Source organism: Thunnus albacares, chromosome 23 (assembly GCF_914725855.1).
Source record: "Thunnus albacares chromosome 23, fThuAlb1.1, whole genome shotgun sequence".
Lineage (NCBI taxonomy): Eukaryota > Metazoa > Chordata > Actinopteri > Scombriformes > Scombridae > Thunnus > Thunnus albacares.
Genome location: NC_058128.1, coordinates 11704056 through 11728556, shown reverse-complemented (window position 1 = coordinate 11728556; position 24501 = coordinate 11704056). Strand labels below are relative to the sequence as shown.

The 24501-nt window shown below is 40.2% G+C and overlaps 1 protein-coding gene across 4 annotated transcripts in view; it reads right to left on the bottom strand.

The window, feature by feature from the left end:
- The window catches only part of plxna4 (plexin A4), a 241569-nt gene that overhangs the window by 199015 nt on the left and 18053 nt on the right, over nucleotides 1–24501 (bottom strand). For all 4 annotated transcript variants that reach the window (XM_044344049.1, XM_044344051.1, XM_044344052.1 and 1 more), the window contains exon 2: nucleotides 13710–15058. In XM_044344049.1, the coding sequence (XP_044199984.1) occupies nucleotides 13710–14954 (1245 nt within the window). In that variant the 5' untranslated portion in view covers nucleotides 14955–15058. The remainder of the gene's footprint in view (nucleotides 1–13709; nucleotides 15059–24501) is intronic.

The following is a 24501-nucleotide window of genomic DNA, read 5'->3' as shown; positions in this document are numbered from 1 at the left end:
CCATCATCATCAGAAGCCTCAGACTGAGCCACAGAGGAAATGTGGGGTCTGCTTTCATTAGACAAATGGAACATGGCTTGTCTGGGCCACAATGAGCTTTAGGCTATAACATGGGGTTATATGAAGTGGTATGAATGATCAATAGAGATGACCTGAATTTGGGTCAAGATCATGTCATATGGTTAGAGGATTGAGATGAGGACAAGAAGCAAGAACAAAGACAAATGGAGGAAGGGGAGATGATAGATAACAGAGCAAGACCGAGATGCCAAAGAGAGTAAACAAAGATGAACATTGGCGCACAACAAAAACATATTTAAGTGGACAATTTTTCCTCCAATTCTCTGCTCTCTCCTTGCCTTTTCCCCACTGACCTTTTCAGAATGAGATGCTGTCAAGAATGCACTGTCTGTCCTACAAGTTGCGTGTTGGCTGGCTACTAGACTAATGGTGTTCTGATGAGAACCAGGGTCACTCTGTAAACTAACCGTGAAATATCACTCTGGTTTGCAATGTTATTCTTCCTGCTAACTTGCCCTTCATCCTCTGAGAAAATGATTAATAATCAAGTAAATTCCCCTTCCTTTCTGGTGCAATGACAACACTAATCTCCACCAGTATCCACTTACTGTATGCTTTCTGCAGTCACCAGTAAAGCTGATTTTCTATGCCTTTGTTAATATTACTTCTTTTTGTGACAGTAAGAAACACCTTCTCTATGTTGCTGTCAGTTATAAAGGAGCCTCATTGTCCCAGGGTTCAAAGGTTAACAGGGTCTATCAGAAGCAAAATGGAGGACTTTGTGGTATTTGGGGCCTCAGTGATTGAATGCTTCCTTAAAAGATAGTAAAAGGTGCTACCATTTTTCTCAAGAGCATTTTCATAATTAATCATCACTTCAGATTATCTGTGTGTGTTTCTGTCAACATGTTTGCGTCTGCATGAGTAAGAGTTGATGCATGTGCAAGAGAAGGATGTTTTCATATGTGTGAAAATGTGTGTGTTTTCATCTCTCGTCACTGACACATGCTGTATTATTTCTACTGGTTGCCAATCACACCCGCCATCTCTGTCCCGCATTCTGCAATCTAATGAAATATATTCTCTGTCTGTCAGCCCTTTCAGGAAGCAGACACATTTTCATTATACCACCACCAAAACATGACATTTGTAGCTGTGATGCCACAGACGCCTCTAGTCAGAATACCGAATAATATCAATGTAGCCCTTGACATTGTCTGCCAATAAGACACTGATGTGACTGCTTGTGTCACTTTTTATGCCCCTTTTCTTTCAACCTATCTCATTACTGCACTTTCAAACACATACCGTATGGTTACCATTTCTCACAGCTGCTTTCGCTCTCAACTGTTTCTGTCTTAACTTCCAATAGCCAATGCTTTTCCAGTTGTTCAAACACAGGCAAACACTGGATTCATTTAGACATTGTGGTTTGTACACATAGATTTGATCTTAACTTGTGTATAAACACAAATTAAGAAGCATTGCACAATTTCCAAAATATGCGCAGCTAAGAACAAAGTCCTGGAAACTGCACTGATAGATTTGTTTTACACATCACTGAGAACTGCTACCCATTTTGGCAGTTTACTAACAGTGATGACAGATTACCTTAACATGCATCCAAATTAAAGTCAATTCTGATTCAAGACTTTAATGTAGGTACAAACAAATCAGTGGCTGCACATATTTTGTAGGATTATGAAATTTTTTTCCTCATTCATTTTTTTATGAGCACATAAAAAGGGAAAAAATAAGACCAACAATAAAACGAGGCTCAATGCCTCCAAACCTCTCACTTCCTGGGTGCTGCAAGTACATGAACAAGACAAATTATTAGTTGTGTTGATACTCTTAAGTTGTACACATGTGAATGTGTGTGCAAAATCAGAAGAACTGCTTGATAAATATAATAATGACTCAAACCACTCAAAGGAGTTGAAACTGCAAACTCAAACTCTATTCCAGCCCAGGTCTGGCAACTATTTCGGCCAGCGTCCCGCAGCGCAACAACAAAAGAAAAAGATGGAGGGTTCCTCCCTAAAGACAGAGGGACAGGAGAGCAGAGTCTCTGTATTTGGACAGAGGCCAGGCACTGAGGCAGAATCAGGTCACTCTCAGCCGTATCCATCTCTCTGCTTCTGTCTGCCTGCCAGCACCAGCACAAAGAGAGCTCTCTTCTGGACTGTGCAGAGGGATCAGCAGATACAGAGTGGAGAGAAAGAGAGGGGGCAGTGGGCGCACGCGAAAGAGGGAGAGTTGCTCAATGCGATTAGTGGGGACTGAAAGAGATCCGCTCTCCAACGCTCTCTGATGTATGGCCTAATCTGGGCTTGCACTGTTGTGAGGGCCCGTTCCATTGGCTGCGAGTTCACAAAGTTAATGACACACATTAAACCACAGATATTTCGCTTCATGTTGCCGCTCAACCATAAAAGCTCCAAAGAGTCCACTTTCTTGCACTTCTAGCTATTTTTAATGAGTTATTATAAAGCATGTGGCAGTTACAATGACTTTCTTCATCCCTTTTTAATACGCTGATTCTGCACTTTGTTTTGTCTAATAAAAAGTACTCATGTAGCATTAGATGTATATGATTAGCTTGTTTTAGCGTAGCATTGAACATCCCCATCAAAAGAAAAACTTAACACTAGAGAAGTAAAATGAAAAAGTATCCTGGTTGCCTGCTCTTTGTATAATTAGCCATTTAGGTATCCCGTATTTTCCTCCAACCCTACTGTGCTAAACGACTGACCTGCCAGGATGATTGGCGGCACTAGAGAATTATGTCATGACTAAGTGGGTTTGTAGTGTTTATTGCAAGATATAATGTCAACATTCAATTTCACTATAATAAAACATTGGCTCTATGACTCCTGCAGCAACAGTGAGTCACTTTGGAGTAAAGCAGCTGCTAAAACGGCTTTCATTACTTTAGCTATACATCAAGATATGCGAGGGAATGTTTACTTCAAAATGATTGTATGTCAGCACTAATCCTTTAAAGGTATAATTTGCTCTATACTGATTTGTTTATTCCTACGTGTAGAATATTTACCTCAAGTTATTACTCTTATTGTACTAGTATATGGCAGGAGAAAAATAAGTTTGAATGAAGAAAATTTGACTTCGCTTTCTGTAGTAAATATTTGTGTCTCCCCAGATACAATTTGCTACAAAATGTTTACCAAAGACAAAGCAGGGCCTTCAACAACAACAGAAAATGGACTGTTATTCTCAATCAATAGTAATAATATACAAGTCTAGATGATGTCCAGTCCCATTGCACTTAGCTGGAGGTTTGCACAATGAACTGGAACTGTTACAGCAGTCCTGAAATAATCAGGATTGTGCCGAACAATATGTCTACTACATTTCTATGCTCCAATAGATCAGCTACCTTTCAAACCACGGCATCATCTGGTGTATAAAGAATATGTTCTATGTTTGTTTGGCTAGATCAAAGTAACTTTAAGTAAAATATTAGCAAAAGAGTTTTGTATGGTTAGATTAGCAACAATGACATTGATACTAACACTGGGGAAGCATGCATACAGTTGTGTTTATAAGTTTACATACCCTGGTAGTGTTTGTGAAATATTGGCCATTTTTTTGGAAAATATGACTGATCATGCTGAAAACTTTTATTTAGGGATAGTGGTCAGGTGAGGCCATTTACTTTCACATAACTGTGTGTGCCCTTTTTAAATTATAATGATACCTAACATCACCCAAATGGCCCTGATCAAAAGTTTACATACCTTTGAATGTTTGACTTGATAACATACACACAAGTTGACACATGCAGGTTTAAATGACTATGAAGGGTAAGTTTCCACACCTGTGACTTGTTTGATTGTAATTAGTGTCTGTGTATAAATAGTCAATGCGTTTCTCAGCTCTTGAGAGACCCATGCGCATTTCGTCTAGGGCTGCTCTGACTTTACTGGATACTGAGCCATGGGGAAAGCAAAAGAACTGTCAAAGGACCTGCGAGAAAAGGTAGTTTAACTTTACAAATCAGGAAAAGGTTATAAAAAAGATATCCAAAGATTTGAAAATGCCAATCAGTAGTGTTCAAGCTCTGATAAAGAAGTGGAAAATTAAGGGTTCTGTTGATACCAAGCCACAGTCAGGTAGACTAACAAAGATTTCAGCCACAAGTGCCAGGAAAGTTGTTTAGGTTGCAAAGAAAAACCCACATGCAACTTCAGCTGAAAGTTACATGTGGTTGTTTCAAGATGCGCAATAAGGAGGTACTTGAACAAAAATGGGCTACGTGGTCAAGTTGCCAGAAAAAAGCCATTACTGTCCCAATGCCACAAAACACCCTGCTTACAATATGCCAAACAGCACCTAGACAAGCCTCAAAACATCTGGAACAAAGTTATTTGGAGTGATGGCCACAGCTATGGAGACTATGAATGGTACACATCTTACAAATTCTGCCAGGGTATGTAAACTTATGAGCACAATTGTATCTACTAAATACAAATATTGACAAAAACTAGAGATCATATACTGTTGTAACATTTATTTGCAGCAAATATGGTGGTCGGACAGATTAACAGACTGACTTGAATTTTTTAATTCTACTGGTAGCAAGTAGCTTTTGGAAAAACAGTGGAAAAGAAACTTTGTTGTTATGATCTTCTCAATACACCAAGTTTTCTAGTAACCTCATATGTTGGAACTACAGTTGTGCCAACAGTTATGTAAACTGTTCATGACTTCACTATGACAGTGACAGTGTTTGTGTGTAAGTGTGTGTGGTGCGTGTATCAGCTGGACCACTACTGTGCCAAGACGTAGTCTGTCTGACTACTGATCCACGGTGCCCTCCATCACACATAGCAACGCATGACAGAACAAACCATCACACATGCCATGGATTAGACTCGCACACTCAGTGAGATGTGCAATGCACAATTCACCCTTCACTAAAAATACTATGCCAACCTTGTTTGAACTCTCCTGTAAGTTTCACCTTTCGTTTTGTTTCCTTATCCCATCACAAGCATCTGACTGTTATTTCCTGTCTCAATAGAGGATTTTCTGGTTTATCTCCTCACAAAAACTGTCATCTTTAACTCTCCAACCTTATAACAATTTAGCCATATGAGGGCTCTTCTGCTTTTAGATGCCCATCTCAGGCAGAAACAGCAAGAGAGAGACAGAGATAGGAAATGCAAAGCCCTGTTTGTCAGATATTCTCATAAACACATAAGTACTGCTGATTGCAAATGAGCAAAAATATTTCCAGGAGTGCAAGAAACAGTATAACATTTCTAGGATAAAATGTATAGCAAGTAATTAATTCAAGGGCAATTAATTTTCGGTAGGTCAGTGTGGCATTGAGATGAATGGTTGGTAAGAGAACTCAACATATAGACTTAAAAACGTAGCATCTAGCAAGGACAAGCATAATAACATGTTTTATGAAAAAAAAGGAAACAATGTTCATTCCATGGTAAACAAGAATATTATTCCTGTGAAAGAAAACTGGTTAAACTGAAAAAAAATCAAATGTGCAGTTCACGGTCTTGGTAAGAGCAGTAGCCATTGTGATTCTGTTTCTGATTGCTGGGGTTCAGTGCTCTTTGCTGCTTTGTCAAAGCATCTGCAGGGTATTCCAAGAGAGCATTTTTTTGCAGCATGACTGAATTGTGCTCAAAATTCAGTTTGAATGCACGAGTGTCGACGTGGAGTACAAGAGCTGTCACCATGTAGATTTAACTTCCCCTTTGTATGGCGCCTTGGGGACTGTTTCGAAAACCAGTCACAATGATTAGGACTGAAGAAAGTGGTGCACGAATATACGGGCACGCACACACAGCTGCTTCAATGCCTGACAGTGATGCCATCTCAGGGAAGATATGCCATCAATCTTAACAGATCAGTGCAGTTATAGAATGCAAAATGGGGAATGATGGTGAGTTATAGCGTGTGGGCATTCATATTAAACAAAGCTGGCAAATCTGTGTATATTAGAGTGTGTATGGAGCCATACAGACACTTCCCAGGGTGTGCCTGAAACAAAGTTGATATATCTGCATGTTCTGTTGGCAGGTTTCAATGTGAGGAGGCAGGCTTTAATAAGCCTGTGATATTTTGTAAATTCATGTTTGCTGATGCTCGCACCTGCCAACCCTTAGCTGAGCAGCTACAACAGATAATAAATATTGGTTAGAGAAAACAATCAAATCAGGAGAAACAGCATGACGATTGTGGAATGAAACAGACATCACTAAAGTAGAGCCAGGAGAGAAAGAAGGTAGAAGATCATCAGAGCCAAGATGCAAGTTTAAGAGATTCAAAGATAGAAAAAAATAGGAAACTCACAAATCATACTAGGAGCTGAAAAATTAATTCAATATCACAAAGAGAAAGGAGTTTTAGATAAGCTATTCAACCCCTAATTGCCACTACAGTGTGTACAGGAAGAAAATCTATTTCTTTCTGGAATGATTACTTCCATTTACTTTCCATCTTATTTTTCACCCAAAATTGCTTTTATTAAATTGATAAAACATTAATTGACAAAAAAGGACTGTATGCATTACAAACTACAGATTGTTGACAGTAAACCTTCAGTACTGTAGGTACATCCATTGCAATCAAATACAAGAACTATGATACTCTGTTTTTGGTGACTGGTGGAGTTATATTGAATTGCATTATATTGAAAAGTGTTTAATTTATGTTGGTGGACAAAACATTACTATCAGTATTAAGTTAAACATTTCTTCTAGGGGTGGAAAGCAACTATGTTGGTTTATTCAAGTACTGTACTTGAGTGCAATTTTGAGTACTTCTATTTTACGCTACTTTATACTTTACTTACTTACTCAACTACATTTTGTAGCTGAGTAGAAGTAGAATATTGTACTTTTTACTCCACTACATTCATTTGACAGCTAGTTACTTGTTACTTTGCAGACTAAGATTTTACACACAAAACATATAAACGGTTCATAAAATATGATGCATTGTTACAGCTTGAACTACCCAACAATACATTAAGTGGTTAAAATGAGCTCTACTACAACTACAACATTAAAATGCTGCTCAGATATTAATGCAACTGTAACAATTATCATATTACATACAGTAACAGTCAAAGGTTTGGACACATTGCATATGTAATAATATGACAACAACAGGGGCCATTTTCTGCATAAGAAATACTTTCCACACATTAAGTACATTTCACTGATAATATTCATGTACTTTTACTGTAGTCAGTTTCTGAATACAAGATTTTTACTTGTAACTTGTATTACATTGTGTTTTTACAAAAGTGAAATATTTGAATACTCTTGAACCACTGGGTTTTTCAACAAAAACTATAACTATGATTAACTGCATACATATATGATTGGAAATGCACTTGATGTAGCTAGATGTACCCACCCTAGTAACTAGACAAAAGACAAAAATAACAAGGGAGAGAAATTAAGGCTCCCAACTCAGTGTTTCTGTGTTTTCAGGCGAAGGCCAGCCAGCAGAGTTTGGTAAAGGAAGCAGGAGACACTTGTTTAATCACAGAATAATGATATTGTGATGGATTCTGACCTTTACCAAGTGGTATCATGTATGGAGATTTAATTAGTGAGCCAGCCAGCAAGCAGCATAGCGGATATGTGGATGGAGTGGGGTGAAGTGGGGAGGGAAGGGGGGACAGTTTGTATGCTCTTAATGAATCCACTAGCCTTTCGCTTCCTGAGGATGTGGCCTAGACTGACTCATCAGCAGCAGCAGCAGCCAGCCACTGATTAAGCTCCACAATCAGGAGGAGGAGGGATGGAGATGGCCAGCACAGGAGACAACACCGTTCAAAGGTTGGTCAAACACAGAACAAAATAGAAGAGAGAGTCGATAACATGAAAAATGAGCATGGGGAGGGAGGGTTGGGGGGGCAGAATGTCATATTGGAAGAGTTCCTTTCAAAAGAAGCTGAAACAAGGAAGGGATGAGCACATGTGTTGGGAGGACCACAAGAGAGATCAAGAAAAAGACTCAAAGAAACAGCAGCGGCCGGGTAGAATAATCTAATTAATTGGAGTGAATTCAGAATGTGAAGTCGATAGCACATGACAAATGTGGAAGAATAGCCCGTGGCATGTTAGTTAATGACATGTAATTAATGATCATTAGCAGAAGGGATGAGGGGATGGCCGTGGCCTGTCAGGGACTTACAGGCGACCTTGTAATTTTCTCATCCATGTTTTGGGGGGAGGTTAAAGACATTACTTCACCCTGTGCTTATAGAAAGCATTGTAAGAGGAAACAGAGGAGGGAGAAGGACAGACACAAGGAGATGCAGCATGCGAGAGAATGAGAGAGGACAGGATGGTGGCGACTATTTTTATAAAAACATGAAGAGAAGGACAGGCAAAGGGAGAAAAGAGCGGCAGGCAGTGAGCAATGAATCAAGGATGAGAAGAGAAGAGAAGATTGAGGGAATTTATTGCGATCCCGCTGTTTTGTTGTTCTGTTTTTTTTCTGCTGACACAGTGAACATGCAGGGAGCAGGCAGCGTTTTTTTTTTTTTTATAGGTCACATGCCACTTCACAATGATCTATGGATGCAGGCCCTTTGCAGACTTATACTGTTGAGCACGCATTATGTGGCTCAGCCAAGCGTGGCCATCTGGGGGAGAAAGGAAGCATCCCCCCCCTCTCACTCTCTTTCTCCCTATCTATGCTCTCTACTGCTCTCTCACCCATCATGCCGTTCTCTGTACATTCCTTTTCCTTCTCAACTTTTCCTTCTTTCCATCTCTTCCACTCTGACTGAAAGCCTCTTAAAGATGGTTTAAAGCAACAAAGGTCTGACAGGAGTGAGTGTTTGTTTGTCCTACTCAGGCCTGCATCCTGTATATGTGTTGTGTCCCTGCGCATATTTAGACCTACTATGATGACTACTATTCTACTATTCCTCAATCCAAAACACTGGCAACTCAAAATACAATTTTTTTTCTCCATTCTATGATAAACCCCACTGATGGCTAGAAAATGAATCATCACAGAGGATGAATGACTTAACTGTTAATCTAATAGAGGATTACTTTGTATAAAACATTATCCAATCATTGAAATCCTCAATAACTCTTAGAGGTGAGACAGGAACACCTGGAGATTAGTCAAGATAGAGATTAGTCAAAACAAGAGCTGTGTCCCAATTCCACACTTCATACTCATTTCAACTAGGTTTTATGTCTGTGACATGTTGTGAAAGAGTACACGCAAAGATGCGTGCTAAATGTGCGAGATTTTTTGATTCATGGTGTTGATGGACTCGGAAGTTCCACAATGCAATGCCCATGGGCAATTAAAGGTGTTAATTATATCTGGAAAAAAATATTCAAATTGAATGTTGGTGAGACAGCCACAGGAGCATCTAAGGAATTGAAAAACAATGACATTTTAAATCTTTGGAAATTAATTTTGCTTTATTGTTTAAGATACCAAATTTGAAAGTGGCAGTAGTGTTTAGTAGATGTCCATTTGCACAGGTCTTGTACAGTACTTTAAGTCATTGTATACAAAGTACACTGTACACTAAGCAACCATACATTAATATTTCCATTTACAATGAGCAGTGAGAAAAGCATGTAGTCATATGTGTTAATGTTTTACGTGTTAAATATTTATGATTGCATTCATTGTGATGCAATGGTGTTATACCAATGAATGGTTCCCATAGTAGTGAGAGGGTATTGTGGTTACGGCTGTCATGCATTTGTTAGAGCAGAGAAAGTGTGCGTACAACATGTGGTTAAGATCTATACACACTGAGTCTGAATGTGTTTCATCCATATCAAAAACCAGTGTGTGTGTTCATGTTGGTTCATCCAGCCAGGCTACTTTAATGAGCCTGGGGGCTGTTCATCCTCTCCCTAATTGGAGGAAAAACACATCTTGTTCGAAATACAACAGAGTTTGAAAGACAGAAAAAAAAAAACTGTGTAAGAGAAAGCGAGAAAAAGGGAGCATAGTGTAAGAGACAGGACGAAATTGAGCGAGGAAGAGTGCATAGATGAAGGGGCATACCCTTAATACAAGGCTCCTTTTCATCTGAGTTCCTTCTAGCACTAACAGCCAACAGACTGACATGCAGGCCACCATTTAAAAAATTTAATGGCCTGATATTTTGTCCATGTCAGTTTTTACTCCACAGATTAAGGGGGATTTTTGGTCACACTGGCTTTGGAATGCTTTGTGGACTATATAGAGATTTCTACCAAAAAAATGATTCTTTAAAAAAGGAGCAGATCATTTTAACCAGATTTTATGTTCAGATGCATCCAAAGGTTGCTGTGTTTTCTACCCCAAGTCAACACTGACCACCACAATTTACAGCAGACGAGGTCCTCTTGCAATGCGGCAAGCTAAGAAAATGCTTTAGTTAGTGGGGGAAAAACAGGTGAGCTGCTGATATGTGCCAGGGACCCTTTATAAACAGTCAAATTACACTTTGCATTGCAAATATTTAACAGGTTACACAAATAGTGTACTGTGTGTGAAAGAGACCTGCATACACAGATCATACATTATAATATTATACAGCAACTGTTCACCTCAGTTTTCAGTCTGAATCTAATCTTTGATGCAAAATAAAAAAAAATAAGAGAGTAAGACTGTATAATAGAGGTGTAATAGCTGTAAAAGAGTGAACAAGACCTTGATCTGTTATTTATGTGGATGTATGATTCTTCCTACCTTGTTTGGCATGTTCAAGACTGAATATGTGAGTGTATGTATGAATATATTGTGTGTGTCTATGTTGGCTCTCTACACCCCAGGAAATCAGACTAGACAAGATGTGAACAATGAGTGTAAACTACATCTCTAATGATATCAGAGACACAGCGCTCCCACTCATGCACCATTTAAAGCAGCAAAGGAATTAATCGGAGACTAACAATCAACTATTCATAAAAATCAACTACGGAATATTAGAAAGGAAACAATTCATCACTGATACACGAGATGAGAGATATGTTTCCCCACAACTCTTCATCCTAACATACAACACGATCTCATGGTAAAAACACTCACAGGAAATATGGTCTATATTTACATCTATTAATTTAGTAATGCTCCGGCAATAGGCCTTCAACTTCTGATTTATGCGTGTGTTTTGTGCTCGTGTATTTAAATATGACTCCATGTTTATGGCTGAAGCATCAACTCCACTCTAAGGACCCTAATTTAAATTGTGCAAGCGCAGGTGATTTAATCAAGGTACACACAGTGGACGGCTGTGTGCGTAATGACACTGCACTCTAGTGAGGTACTACTCAAATCGGGAGGCTGTAGATTTATCAAAATATTAGTCCTGCTGCCTTCAGATGGCTGCGAGGATTTAATGAACTGAAGGAGAAGCTTTTCATACAGTATAAAGCAGCTGTGTATAACAGATAATAGAAGAATCACTGATGTTACTTTAAAGATCAATGCAACATTGCTTTAACCACGTTGAACTTTTTCTTTTATGCCGATTTAAGCGCATCCACTAGTTAGAGAGTGTTTAATTAAAATAGTTAGTTTTCATTTGAAGCATTATTCTATTATTGATGTGCATTTGCAACAAGTATTTAGTTTGCCATTATTGACAAAATCACCAGACGGTGGAGTGACAATGCGCCAGAAACAGATGTGGCTCTGAGACATCAATTCTAAGACCAATTTTCCACAAAATACTCAACAACTCACTTTGCACTGCCTCATTTGAATGAGGCTCACCCATTTTGTGCCTCTGCTCCCACCTGTGCACTATGCACGGCCACACAGTCAAAGCAGATATCAAGGTCAGGAAAATACTGTCGGAGTGCTGCTTGTGCTGGTTGTTGTGGGGTCTATTCCCCCAGAAATAGCTTACAATTCTGATCTGCATTTTAAAAACCCACTTACTAAAGTTTCACAAAACAATTTATTTGCTGCTCTTATTCTAAACTTCTCCCTATCTTTAAACTCCACCATCTCCATCTCTGTAGTACCTATACTTACAAGTGTGGCAGCACGTGTGTGTGTGTCAGAACTCATCTATCTCCTGCAGAGTCCACCGTCACTTGTTCAGCAGAGTCTAATTTATGCGGTGGCGATACTGTGGCGCATGCTGAAATGGCATCATTCCTCAGCGCTAACCCCTGTGTGCTCCCTCACACTTCCTCTCCCTGCTGACAGCTCCACCCCAGGCATGATTTATCAGGCCCTCAAGCAGCAGACAAAGGCGCCCCAGCACGTGTGCTGTGCCAGAGACGGATTAATAGATAAACACTGTGATTCCAGAACCAAACACAAGAGAGGGTCAACTTCATAATGCCTTGAGATACTGCATGGCTAAGGTCAGACCAATATGGACTGCATGGGCAGTGAGAGGATCAAATGTGTGTTTCTGAAATATGACCAAGCAATCAAATTCTCAAGTATTTGTAGCTGTATAAATTCTCATGTGTAGCTCTTGTAGATAAGAATGATTGGCCTGACTGAGGATTAGTCCTCACAGTGAATATATTTCTAGGTAAAATATCTGTATTTTTGTTCAACAGTGCTTTTATTCAGTCCTCTTTGCATATGCTATTAAAGTTGAATGCAAATATTGTAATTCAATTTGGACAAAAACATCTGCCAAATGAATATAATGTAATGTATTCTGTTTAGTAAGTGTAGTAAAACATCTATTTTTGTCTTCATCTTATAAAGCACAGATATAATATACATACAGTAATCTACATTACTATCTAAACCAGTTATTAAATTAGACAAAAAATACAAATACAAAACCAATCTAGTTTCAATAATACACTGATACAGTTTGGACATTTTAACCCATTATCGCCTCTTGGAACTCAAAAAGAGCTGGTTCATTGGTTGGTTCAGTCATGCTTACTTTGTAGAGGAACATACAGCATAACTAACAAATGTAATCTGATCAAGGTAATTTTGTATTTCTTGAGGTTGGCAGCTTTTATTAAACGACATAATATGAGATCAAGAAAAAAAATTGTATGAGACATTGTTGGCTGATTTTCAAAGTGGTCTAAACATGTAACACCCAATTTAACCTTGTTTTTTTATGTGCACAAAGTGAGAAATCAAATGAACTGAATCACTGAATTTGTAATGCTGTTATGGAGAATGGAATTATGGTAATTTGGCTGAGCATTCAGCTGCATTGTTTAAAGGGTGAGCGGATTAAAAGAGGCAGTGGATGCTTAACATCTCATCGTAATGGGATGGAACATGAACCCACCCAAGAACACAGTGTTCATGAAGACCTCCCGTAGTGCATCCAAGCTCATTATAGTAATATGAGCCTTCACAACTCATTCTTCTTCAGAGATACTCACCTGTAATGTCCCTAAATTAGAAGTTATTAAAAACAAGAAATCATCAGTGATTAATTTCTCTTAATTTTGTCTCAGTAAATACCCTTTCCCTAAATTAGTTTGTTTGATAAATTCAACTTTAAACAAAACTACTCGACACCTGCTGTTTTGGTAGATTAGGAGTGCAGTACCAGATGGTATATGTGTATTTTTGTACGCACAGTATGTGTGTAGTAAAAAAGAACAACCAATGTACTATATACTTTCCCAGTGCCGTCATTAAATTAGTGTTTGGGTACATGTGAGTGAAGGTCACAAAATGTGCGTTGTGTGCATTCTCGTAGTACTCACCGCACTGCTGCAGGGAATATCTTTGACTTTGAGCCATGCCAGGTCCAGTGTGCCCTCTCCCTTGTAGCAGGACTGCAGCCTCTCCTTAATTTTCTCGTTGATCTTCCGTAGAGAAAAGACACACAGTGCAGAGTCCTGGGATGCCTGTCGTGGACGTCTCTTCTGGCCTTTCGAGAATACAGCGAACAGGACGTCATCATCCGGCGCCACATCTAGTGAGCGTGCCAGGATAGCACCAGCTTTGGACAGGTAAGCAGCCTCAAGTAATCGGTACTCAACGTTGCCACTAATGCATCCAATGGGCACCTCTACATAGGAGTTGAAGGCAGTGTCTGCCTTACAGAGGCGGACTATCTTGGAGGTGTACACCTGTTCTCGACCTGCAGAAGAGGACCCGGTGGTTGGCCCACCCCCCATTTCAGGCTGCAAAGTCAGGAAGTAGACAAAGTTTCCACTGGCAAAGCCATAAATGTAATATATGTCAAAGTCTGGGATAACAGTGAAGGTGTCTGAAGGGATCTTAATCATTGAGGCCACAAACTCATCATGGAAGACATAGGCAAACATGCCATCCTCCTCTGAGTTTCTGGCCAACTTGCGACTGGAGATGGTAGGGAAGTACTCTGGCTTGCCGTCTACTGCTGTGGCTACAAACAGCATGTCCGGAGAGGCATTGCCATATGAAACAATGACACCAAACACAGAGCCACTCTCATTGACACCAGAGAGGTAGTGCTCCTTCTTGTGAAAGGGCTCTCCAAGTTTGAAGAGGTCATCTAGGCGAAGGAGTTTGCAGATACCCTGGTAGAGACTGCCACATGCCAGTAGCCGATTCTCCCGATAGTCCATCAGAAGCATCTTGTTGACATTGTTGGTGAGTGTCAGTGGCTCACTGCAGGGCTGGACGATCCGTGGTGGGTAGCACTTGCGGTTGTCTTCATCCGGGCCAGTCTCATGGGACACTTGGACCTCCAAACCCGGGGACAGTTTGTAGATGCGATTGACGGCTCCTAAATAAACATTACCATTGCGATAGTCCACCGCCAGATGGTTGAATGTCCATTCAGGGTTCTCAGCATGAAATGATGCATACTCCTCCTCCTGAAGAGACGCTGTGATCACTTGGGAGCCAGAACTGTGAGCCTGTGGGGCTTGCACCACTGTTTGTGATGTCACAGGAAGCGCCAAAGTGGACAGGAAGCAGCATACAAAAAAGCAGGTCCATGTCCTGGTGAGGGACGTCATGGCTGTGCGGAGTCTGGGAGTGGTGAGGAGCGGGAAGGAGGCACAGTCCAATACTGTTGGCCAATCAGGATCAAGCCTCTCTTGAGATGGAGGACATTATGCACCTGAAAAGGAAGGAGACAAAACCCAGTGAAAATCAGCAACATGAAGACAAAAATTACCAACAAATTAGTGTATATTTAACATGACTGTGACATGGTATTGATAGATATACAATCTAGAAAAAAGACTCAATTAAGTGTTCTATTTTCTCATTTTATCTGGCACAGATTAGAGCAGATGACTTTTCCAAAGAACAATGAGGAAAACAGGTGAAGAGGCTTTACACTTGAGATGCCAGAACAATCTATAATTAGAGATATAATGGGCTAGACAAAAAAAAAAGCAGACCGAGGTACAGTAATGTGGTTTAAAAGGCAATGTGTTGACAGAGCTTTAGCCAGTAGGATCAGTACATGGATTGAGGAAGGGGACAGAAGAGAAAGAGTAATGCATTGTCTCAGAGGAGGCGATTAGCATGGCTCTGCACCATCTCGCTGTGTGGACCCCTGCCCCTCTCTGCCCCTCTCTGCCCCTCCTTGCCTTTCTGCTCCAGCCGCTATGCACCTAATTGATTCTCCCCTTGGAGTGGCAATTTGCATGCTTTGCCGATTTCTCTCTTTTCTCCCAATAGGGCAGCTCACCTGCTGACACTGCTAGCAGAGAGAAAAGGACCTCCTTTTTCTCTTTAACATACCTACACACACACACACAGGTTTATGGGAAGAAGAGGAACAATTAGGGAGGAAATGCAAGTGGTTGCAGAAATAAGCTTCCCTATAGTCCTTAGGTCATTTGCAGACCCTCAGCATTACATATGCAGCCACACACAGCACATGTACAACTACGGTATTCTAAGGAAAATTCAGCATGTAGTGGGTAGAACTGTCCTGTATGTAGACCTGTATCTACATACTGTCAAAGCACCCAGCACACAGACACACAACAGCACAGATTATCAAGAGGAAATGACAGCATTTCCTGTAAACATGGTGGTCCCCTGTGTGTGTCGCCTGCTCATTAGGCCTCTCCAGTGACAAGCTGGGTTTTATGAGAAGTGGTGTTCACCTGGGTAGTACCCAGGTATTAGTTTTACACAGACACAAGAATAAAAGTCCTGTAACACTAATACAAATCGAATCTTGAATTCGAGCTCTACGATATTATTCTGGTGTAATCAACCTTCATCATACGGAAAGGAAAAGTATAATTTTAATGTAAAAATAAGCAGATATATTTTTATCTTTCTTACATTTACCAAATTTAGCCAACTTTCTGTTGTATTTCAACAGAACAGTTGAAAAAAAAGGTTTGCAACTGTGATCAAAGTATTAACTTGATCCAAAACAAGTGTGTATAGTGCTAACAACATGATCTAGCAATATGTAAAAATAGCACACATAATATCCACATCTTTTCTTTTCAAATTCAATTTATAACAACCTGCATGCTGTTGTGTGAGAGGTACAGGGTGAAGACAGGAAAAACTCTAAAGTGTCATTCATCATAAAGCTATGTGAGAGCTTGTCTGTCACACTTAATGCAAATCTCCATCAATAAAAGAGACAGTTTTATTGAGCGATGTCATGGTTGTGTTTTAGCTAGGCTGTCATAGCAAAGAATGAAAATAAAATAAGAAAAAATCCAATATTTCTTCAGAGGATTTTTTTACTGTGATCATTGTGAACGCTTGGACCCATAAATGGTGGTGCTACCTGACATTATTCAGCCACAGATCTAACGGGTTCATATCCAAGCAATCACCAGTTTTGGTGGTGCCAGACGTAACCTCGCTGCAATCTCACTAATCTCCCCTACATCTCCTGACAGACGGAGAGAGAGAAAGGACAGAGCATACAGCCTCTCAATACATGATAAGAGAACTGGAGAGGATGATGAGGGATAAAAACTGATAGAGACAGAAAAGGTGATGTGCATTTAGATGTGTTTGTGCACAAATGGGTGTGAGTCAAGGAGCAATCATTACCATAGCTATGATCATAAGCGTGGAAGCAGAGTAAAATGGGAGGGTGGAGGGACAGACAGACATAGCTAAATACCAGCTTTGGACAAAACAGTAGAAACACTCACAATATCATAAAATATCCCTCCAGTGAATACTAAGTCAGGGATAACGAGATGTTAGAGTCAGTTACCAAACCTTGAAACAACACAGTCTCAAAAGTAGTGCGTAGTAGTAGTAGTAGTGTTAAGTTGAATTAACACATTTGCAAGCCTGAACAGAAAAATAACACTATCACAATCACCAAATCAGTATTTATTGCTGGGAAATTGCCAGGAAACACTGAAAGGTGTTTGCGTTATTGTGTCCACCCCCTATGGGGAGAGCGAGAGTAAAAGAGAGATGCAGAGTGAGGTTTAAAGCGAGTGGCTTAAAGAAAGTAGTGAGTGGAAGCTGCTGCTGCTTGAGGAATAATGACAGGGAAGTGAGCCCATAATGTCCCTTTAAAAATGAAAGGGGAGCTGCATATTAATCTCACACAGGGAACAGCACTGGTGCTCCCACCTCTCATTTACCTTGCGGGTGGGGACGGCAATAACAAAGTGGTCCTCTAAAATTCCCAGACAACTTTATTCAGCAGTTATTATTAATAGAAAAAAAAGACAGGGAGGAAGGAGGGAAGACAAAAAGGGAGTGAAAAAGCGACACGGTGAGAGACAGAGAGAGAAGCTGTTATACCACCTTCACATCCACCAATCCTCATGAGTATGAACACTAACACACTCAAACACAGATGACATCCAAAACAAAACAAAAAAAACTAGAAATGAAAAGCTCTGACTAATCTCCCTTCAGAAATAAATGGGAGTTTTGCAAACTTGAAGCACTGAAACAGTGAAAGGGGAAAAAAATTACATCCTCATCAGCGGTACCCTGCTATGTGTCTGCCACATGAATCTGTTGGTGAAATGTAATTATCCTCCCTGATCGGGGGGCGAGCTCGCTTAGTTGCTGTTTGCCTTTGCTTGCTGATCATCAAGCGCCATTAATTAAAGCTTGCTTTGGTTCTGAGGATTTATACAGCAGACACATAGTTTATGTCTATCCAGTTGTGTGCCATTAGTACATGTCTTTCCCTCACCTGCTTCTACATACACATATTAAAATTAGGTGTGATGCAGGTGGTAGAAAGAATATAAAGTGATGATGTTTGAGTGCAAATTACTGCATGACAGTAAAATAACTTCTAATTACATTGACTAAATGGTTTTATCTGCTTTATAAAAAAAAAAAAAAGATTATTTATGCTTGCTTTGACTGACTGAGTTTAGATAATTAGTTGATTAACTTCTGAGGTAAAACATCTGGGCACAGACACAGCAGCAGAGTTGTGAAAATGTGTTAAATCCACACGCTGGCCAACGAATGTAGCAGATATCATCCAAAGGGTAGAGGGGGCTTTAAGTTCTGTGACCTCAGTGTGTAACTGGCTGCTCTGGGCTAGCTGCCAGATTTACTCAAATATCAAACACACACACACAATCACACAGTCGTAGCTCCATAGACATCAAAGAGTACTAATGAATTCATGATTAGCACCACACTCTTTCCGTGACACACACTTCCAAAATCGCTGGAACTGTGGGTATAAACAACACTGTGTGTGTGTGTGTATGTGCATCAAATTCATCTGTGAGCCTCAAAACTGAGTATGAGCTCAGTTTTTAGAAAATAATTGGGGTGTTTTTCATTTCCGATCATTATTCCGATTATTTTCTGTGCCGTTAAAAGACTGTCAGCAGCCAGCCAGGACGAATCACATGACAGCTGTAAAACCACTGCCTAAAAGGAAAACATAAATTGCATTTACATTTATAAATGTGTGACTTCACCAATTAAGGGCATTGTCCTGTTTTCAAGGGAGACAGTGAGATGTGGTTTACAAGAGAAGAGAAGAGAAGAGAAGAGAAGAGAAGAGAAGAGAAGAGAAGAGAAGCTGCATCAGGTGAAGTAGCATCATCATGGCTACACACCAGAATTTGTTGGCAGATGGATAAAATGTGTTTCCTCACCCAAAACCAGATGACAGCTTGTCTGTTTTTTGTCTCATGCATAAATTTATTCTGGCTATCAGAAATATCGCTAAAACTTCAGACAAGACGCAAACAACCGCTTTAAGTTCAAAGATCAACTGCTTCAAATTGCCCAGTTTCAGACAATGTATTTTGATGCTGAAAAGCTAATTTCAGGGACAACAGTATTAGGCAAAGCTATTATGGATATGTCAGGAGCCGTCTTGCTTTGGCGATGATTGTGTAATGGAGAGCCAAGGCCAGACATGACAATTGGAGGCGACACAACAAAAAGCAAGCCTCGAAAAAAATAATCTCCTACTATTCATAGTGTGAAGGAGGGGAGGCATTTATGTTGAAAAGATGTCTTGGAAATGAAGAAAGTGTCAAAGTCTTTGGTAAACAGCTTAAGTTCTCACAGTGTAAAAATATTCAAAAATAACTATCACATTCATAAAAACACTATGAGTCAAATGGGATTGGGAGATTATGAGTAAGAAGTAGGGTAATTACACATAATCCTTTTTATTCATAAAAAAAACAGATTTTTGCACACTTATCTAGTATAATCTGTCACAGGGTGAATGGTGGTGAATGAATGACAATCACAAGTGCAGGCAAACATAGACAACAATTAAGAAAGCTACATGAAAAGTAAACAGACCTGACTGCAGCACAGAAGCACAATGATAAAGATTTATAAGAGATAAAACAACAGAATGTGGAGAAAAGTGAAGTTCAACAAGTCATGCAAAGTGAAAAGGATGAAAGGTCAGTGAAGGTTCAGACACGTAATGGAGATCTTAAGAGCATGTCTACCTCCAGCCACAAGAAGGTCACTGAGTGCTGTGTCCATTTGCTTAGAATGAGGAAATGGGAAGGAAGAATAGATGAATAGGCATAGGCATAAAAAAAAAAAATCATAATGCATGTAGATAATGTTGCAGCTGGAGCCAAATGGAGAGCTCCCATCTCTCCCATCCTAGAGTCTACACCTGCATCCAGTTATATATGCATTTTATTTTATGATTTTGTTGATTCCTAAAGAAAAAAGATAACAACTACCTAAGTTACTAATGGTAGTAAGTAGAAGTTGCTTGAACTTTTAACCATGTAATGTATTTTTATGCTTATTTGTTTTTTTCTGTTTTCATGGGTCCTTTGGTTTGTGGTCTTTTTGTGGCTTTGGGGGGACAAAGGACACATGCACACACTGGCAATGTGTTGTCAACCACTTCTACATTGTGTCGGGTCCATTCATTCTGTGTATGTTGTTTGTGGTTGATGTGATATCAGCTGGCAAGGGTCAGGGTGGTGGATTGCTTTTGTGGAACTTTTGAGGCTCTCGTGAGCATTGCTTAAGGAGATACACCTGCTCTTATGAGACTGCTAGACTGCCACTACTGAGGTCTGCACAGTAGCTTGGTTACATCTCTTGTGACCCACTGCTTGTCAGCTCACCGTTTTTTTAATTTTAAGTTTGGATGATTGAGGTGTAATGCACACTTCCTTGGTAATAAATGTGGTGGTCACTGATCAGGGACAGGGTGAGTACTAGGTGCTTTGGGTGGGGGGGTTGGGTTGGGTCATGCAGTGGTAGTGGTAGTGGTAGTAGCAGTAATAGTAGTAGTAGTAGTAGTAGTAGTAGTAGTAGATGTAGACAAGTAAGTATTAGTGTTGGTATGAGGTTCCACATGGGACTGGGAGTTAGCAAAAAGAGCAAAAACAAGTGAGTGAGGAAGCATGAGAAAGACAGAAAACACAGAGAGAGACAGTTACACTGAGGCAGATGAAGAAAGAGAAAACAAGCAGACAGAGATGTGTGTCCCAGATCAGTGTTCTGACTGGAGTGGTGAAGTCCTCCCCAAACCTCCACCCACCCACCCACTCGCTCCCCCTCCCCTGCTGAGCTCTGGCAGTGATCAGAGAAATACGCGTCACTCTCCATCGCAGCCACACACTGGGACTGGAAGAAAACACAGTGTCCCTGCACTCGCCTAGCGTAATCACAATCACAAATGCACACATTCAGACACACGTGCACACACAAATCCGGACCACAACACAGAAAGACACACACTCCTTGACACTTCTGCATAAAATGCACAAAAACACCGCAAGCATACAGAGCAGGAATGTCCCCCCTCAACACACACACAAACTGGCATAATACCTTGGCATCAACAAGAACACATTATGCCCCCCCCCCCCACTACAACACTGGCAAAAACCAAATTAAACTAGAGCAAAGTAAACTGAGGCTTTTTCAGTTTGCTAGTGGCCGCCGGGGAAAGAAAAAAAAAAAAAAAAAAACACAGGCCTCTGCTATCCAAGCATGCGGCTCAGGAGAAGCTGTAACTAAGGAGAGAACCCTAACAGCTACACATACACCCTGCAATGATCCTGCCTGCAGGAGTAAGAGAATTAGCAAGGGACAGAGCACAGGAGGATTCACGACTCATTATTACCATTCTGACAACATGAACAGTACACACACACAAACACACACACACACTCTCACACAAATCAAATTATATTAGTTGAGAGCAAAGAAAAAATTGTATAAATATGACCTTAAATCTTAATTTAAATGTAGACACATAAAAGTAATAATTCAATGTGCTCACAGGACAATCATGCTAAGCTATATGTATAGTATAACACACATATACCCTTAGATAACATGAACAAACATGAATGACCATTATGACGTTGTATGCATTTCTTAGGTAAGTGCCTTCATGGCTTAAATTAAATTTTTGCCAGATCTTGCAATCAGTTCTCTCAGTTTCAGTCCCTTAAAATTACAGGTGTAACGCAACGTAGTTGATCTGTACAGATCGCCCTTCACGGATTAACTGCAAAATTTAATATTTCATTGGAGACAAAGTAAACAAACAAAGTACATGGACAGACAGCATGACGCTTACAGGGATTTTGAAGAGCAACAACCAAACCAGCATCTAATGGGTCCAAAGTGACATCTGCAGGTATGTTTATATGCTGTTTAATGCGCTGCAGCTGAGCAGCTAATTAGCTATCTCGCTGCTAACTGACGTTAGCGGTGCAGTTTTCCCCGGTGAATGTTTGTTTGGTGGCTCATTCAACAAGCTGCAGGACAAGACATGTGTTCATGTTTGTAAGTTATCATCAAGTTTTGATGATGTGGACACAGGCTATTGTTTCATTCACTACCATGTTTAAAGGAGGAAGGTGCCTCATGCTGCACTTTAATTTAACAATGTTTTATTTAAATATTGGACATCATGAATGTTGTTTTCATTTAAGACCGTGGGAAAAATGATTCAATCCGTGACTTAAAACCGTGATATGATCTGAACTGTGAGTTTTGTGATCCGTTGCACCCCTACTTAAAATATATTTAAATTTTTTCCACTGGGTATTTGTAAAGTACTAGCAGCTAACAGCTACTGTTTCCATTCTCACACAATAATAAGAACTATTACTCTCAGTAACTACACCCTTTTTTCTGGGGAATGAAACCTTAACACACACAATCTGGCTCAATTATATGATTATTAAGCACAGAAAAAGGAAATTAAGATGTACAATTAAAAAATAATTGTGCCACTCTTTCATTCACACACATGCACAAACTGGTGAACAAACAAAAACCAAAAGTAATGATGAAGTGATCAGGTCTCACATGCCGATCAGGCTGAGCTAACCCCTGCTGATACACAAAACAGATGGCACACTCATTTCTCCCAAGAAGGCAGTAGTAGAAAAGAAAATGAAGGACAGAGAGGATAGAGAGTGGAGGCGGGGTGTCCTTAGTGTTTACATCAAGACGTGGATTAGCAGCATGGATTACTGTCACCAGATACCCTGTCTAGATCAGGGTTAGGAGGTCTAATCCACCATAGAGCTGTTGATATTACAAAGAAAGCCTTAGGATTGTACTGTCAACTGTGTACATATCATATGAATGACAGAAAACTGACAAGAGAGAGACTTTGACATTATGTACTACAGATGTAGCTATCAACCCAGTGTTTACAAGCATCAACACACTGCAAATAATACATTAACTTTAATTATTTAAGATAGTATTGAGTTTTAAAAAGTGCACCAACAGTGCAATGTTCAAAGGAATTGATCTCCCTTTGTTCAGTCGGTTAAAGACAAACATTTTCGTTTATAGCGGGAAGATTCTGCAGTTCACGGCAGCTGCAGAGCAGTAGTGGTGAACTGACTGACTATCTCGAGGAAGGACAATTCCCAGCTGTATGACTGGACTGCATATCTTGGCAACTTGAGTTTGTTTTCTTCTATATAAGCACAGAGTTTGGTTCATACTCACTTACAATGATTCACATACACATGCAAACAAAGTCTTTCAATCAGAAGCAAATCACTCACCAAATAGAATAATGATAGTGGACGTCTCTGCCCCAAATTACAGCCAGGCATAGCAACCGCAGCATGGTTAAGGTATAGTTAACTTAACCTTTGTTCACGCTTAGCAAAAGATCATGGTCAAGGTTAAATATTTAAAAAGTGGACATAAATTGCTGGACTCAACCAAACCACAGTTGAAATGTGATTGCTGGGGCACCCAGGTGATGCAAGGGAACAACACCTGCCCATCACTACAGAACAGTTTTTGGTTTGGCCACAAATGGCATCGTTTGTAGGTGGGAAGCCAGTGAGGGATCACATCCTTGTTGCTGCACTAGCAGAAAACCCTACTGAGTTCTGGAGGGAAGAGAAGTGTGATCATTGTCTGGTTAAAATAAGTGACTGGCAAGTGTATTGGAAGTAAGATGTTACTGTCCACAAACTCATACGGATACTGTATGAAAGAAGCAAAGCCAGGCACAGTGAATCACTGGTCCAGTATAAGTGTGTCAAGCGTAAACACAATTTCTGTGTCACACATATTTTCTTGCTAGCTTGCTGTCTCTCCGTTTCACTCTCCTAGAGTGAGTCAGAGCATTTCAAAGAAGGGGTCTAGGCAAAGATCCAACTGGACAACCCCTCTGGATTTCAGAGAAATAGCTGACATCTGCCCATCCCCTCTCTGCGCTCAGTCTCTTTCATTTTTTGCCACTTCTTCACATCTGAGACTTACTAATCTTCCTTAGTAGGATGGGGTTCAATCACATTCATTTTTCTAAAACACACACTCAGGGTTAGGCATCCTCAGAATGTTTTCAGGACAGAAATAATAATCTCTGCATTGCGTCTTTGGTTAAAATATCACTACACTGCAACAAAGTGGGAAATGACAGAGTCCTTGAGGGAGTACAGCACTCAAACAGTCCTTGGTTCCCAAGTAAGGTCACTCAAACACACATACTGACAAACTCCACACACTCACGCACACACTCTTGGCTCAGGTTGGGCCTTTGTGCAGTGGGTGCTGATGCAGGCTGAGATTAGTGGAGTGTGTTATCATCAGTGCAGATCAAGAGGCTCTAATGTCATTAGGAGGACTGTTGAAGAGCCT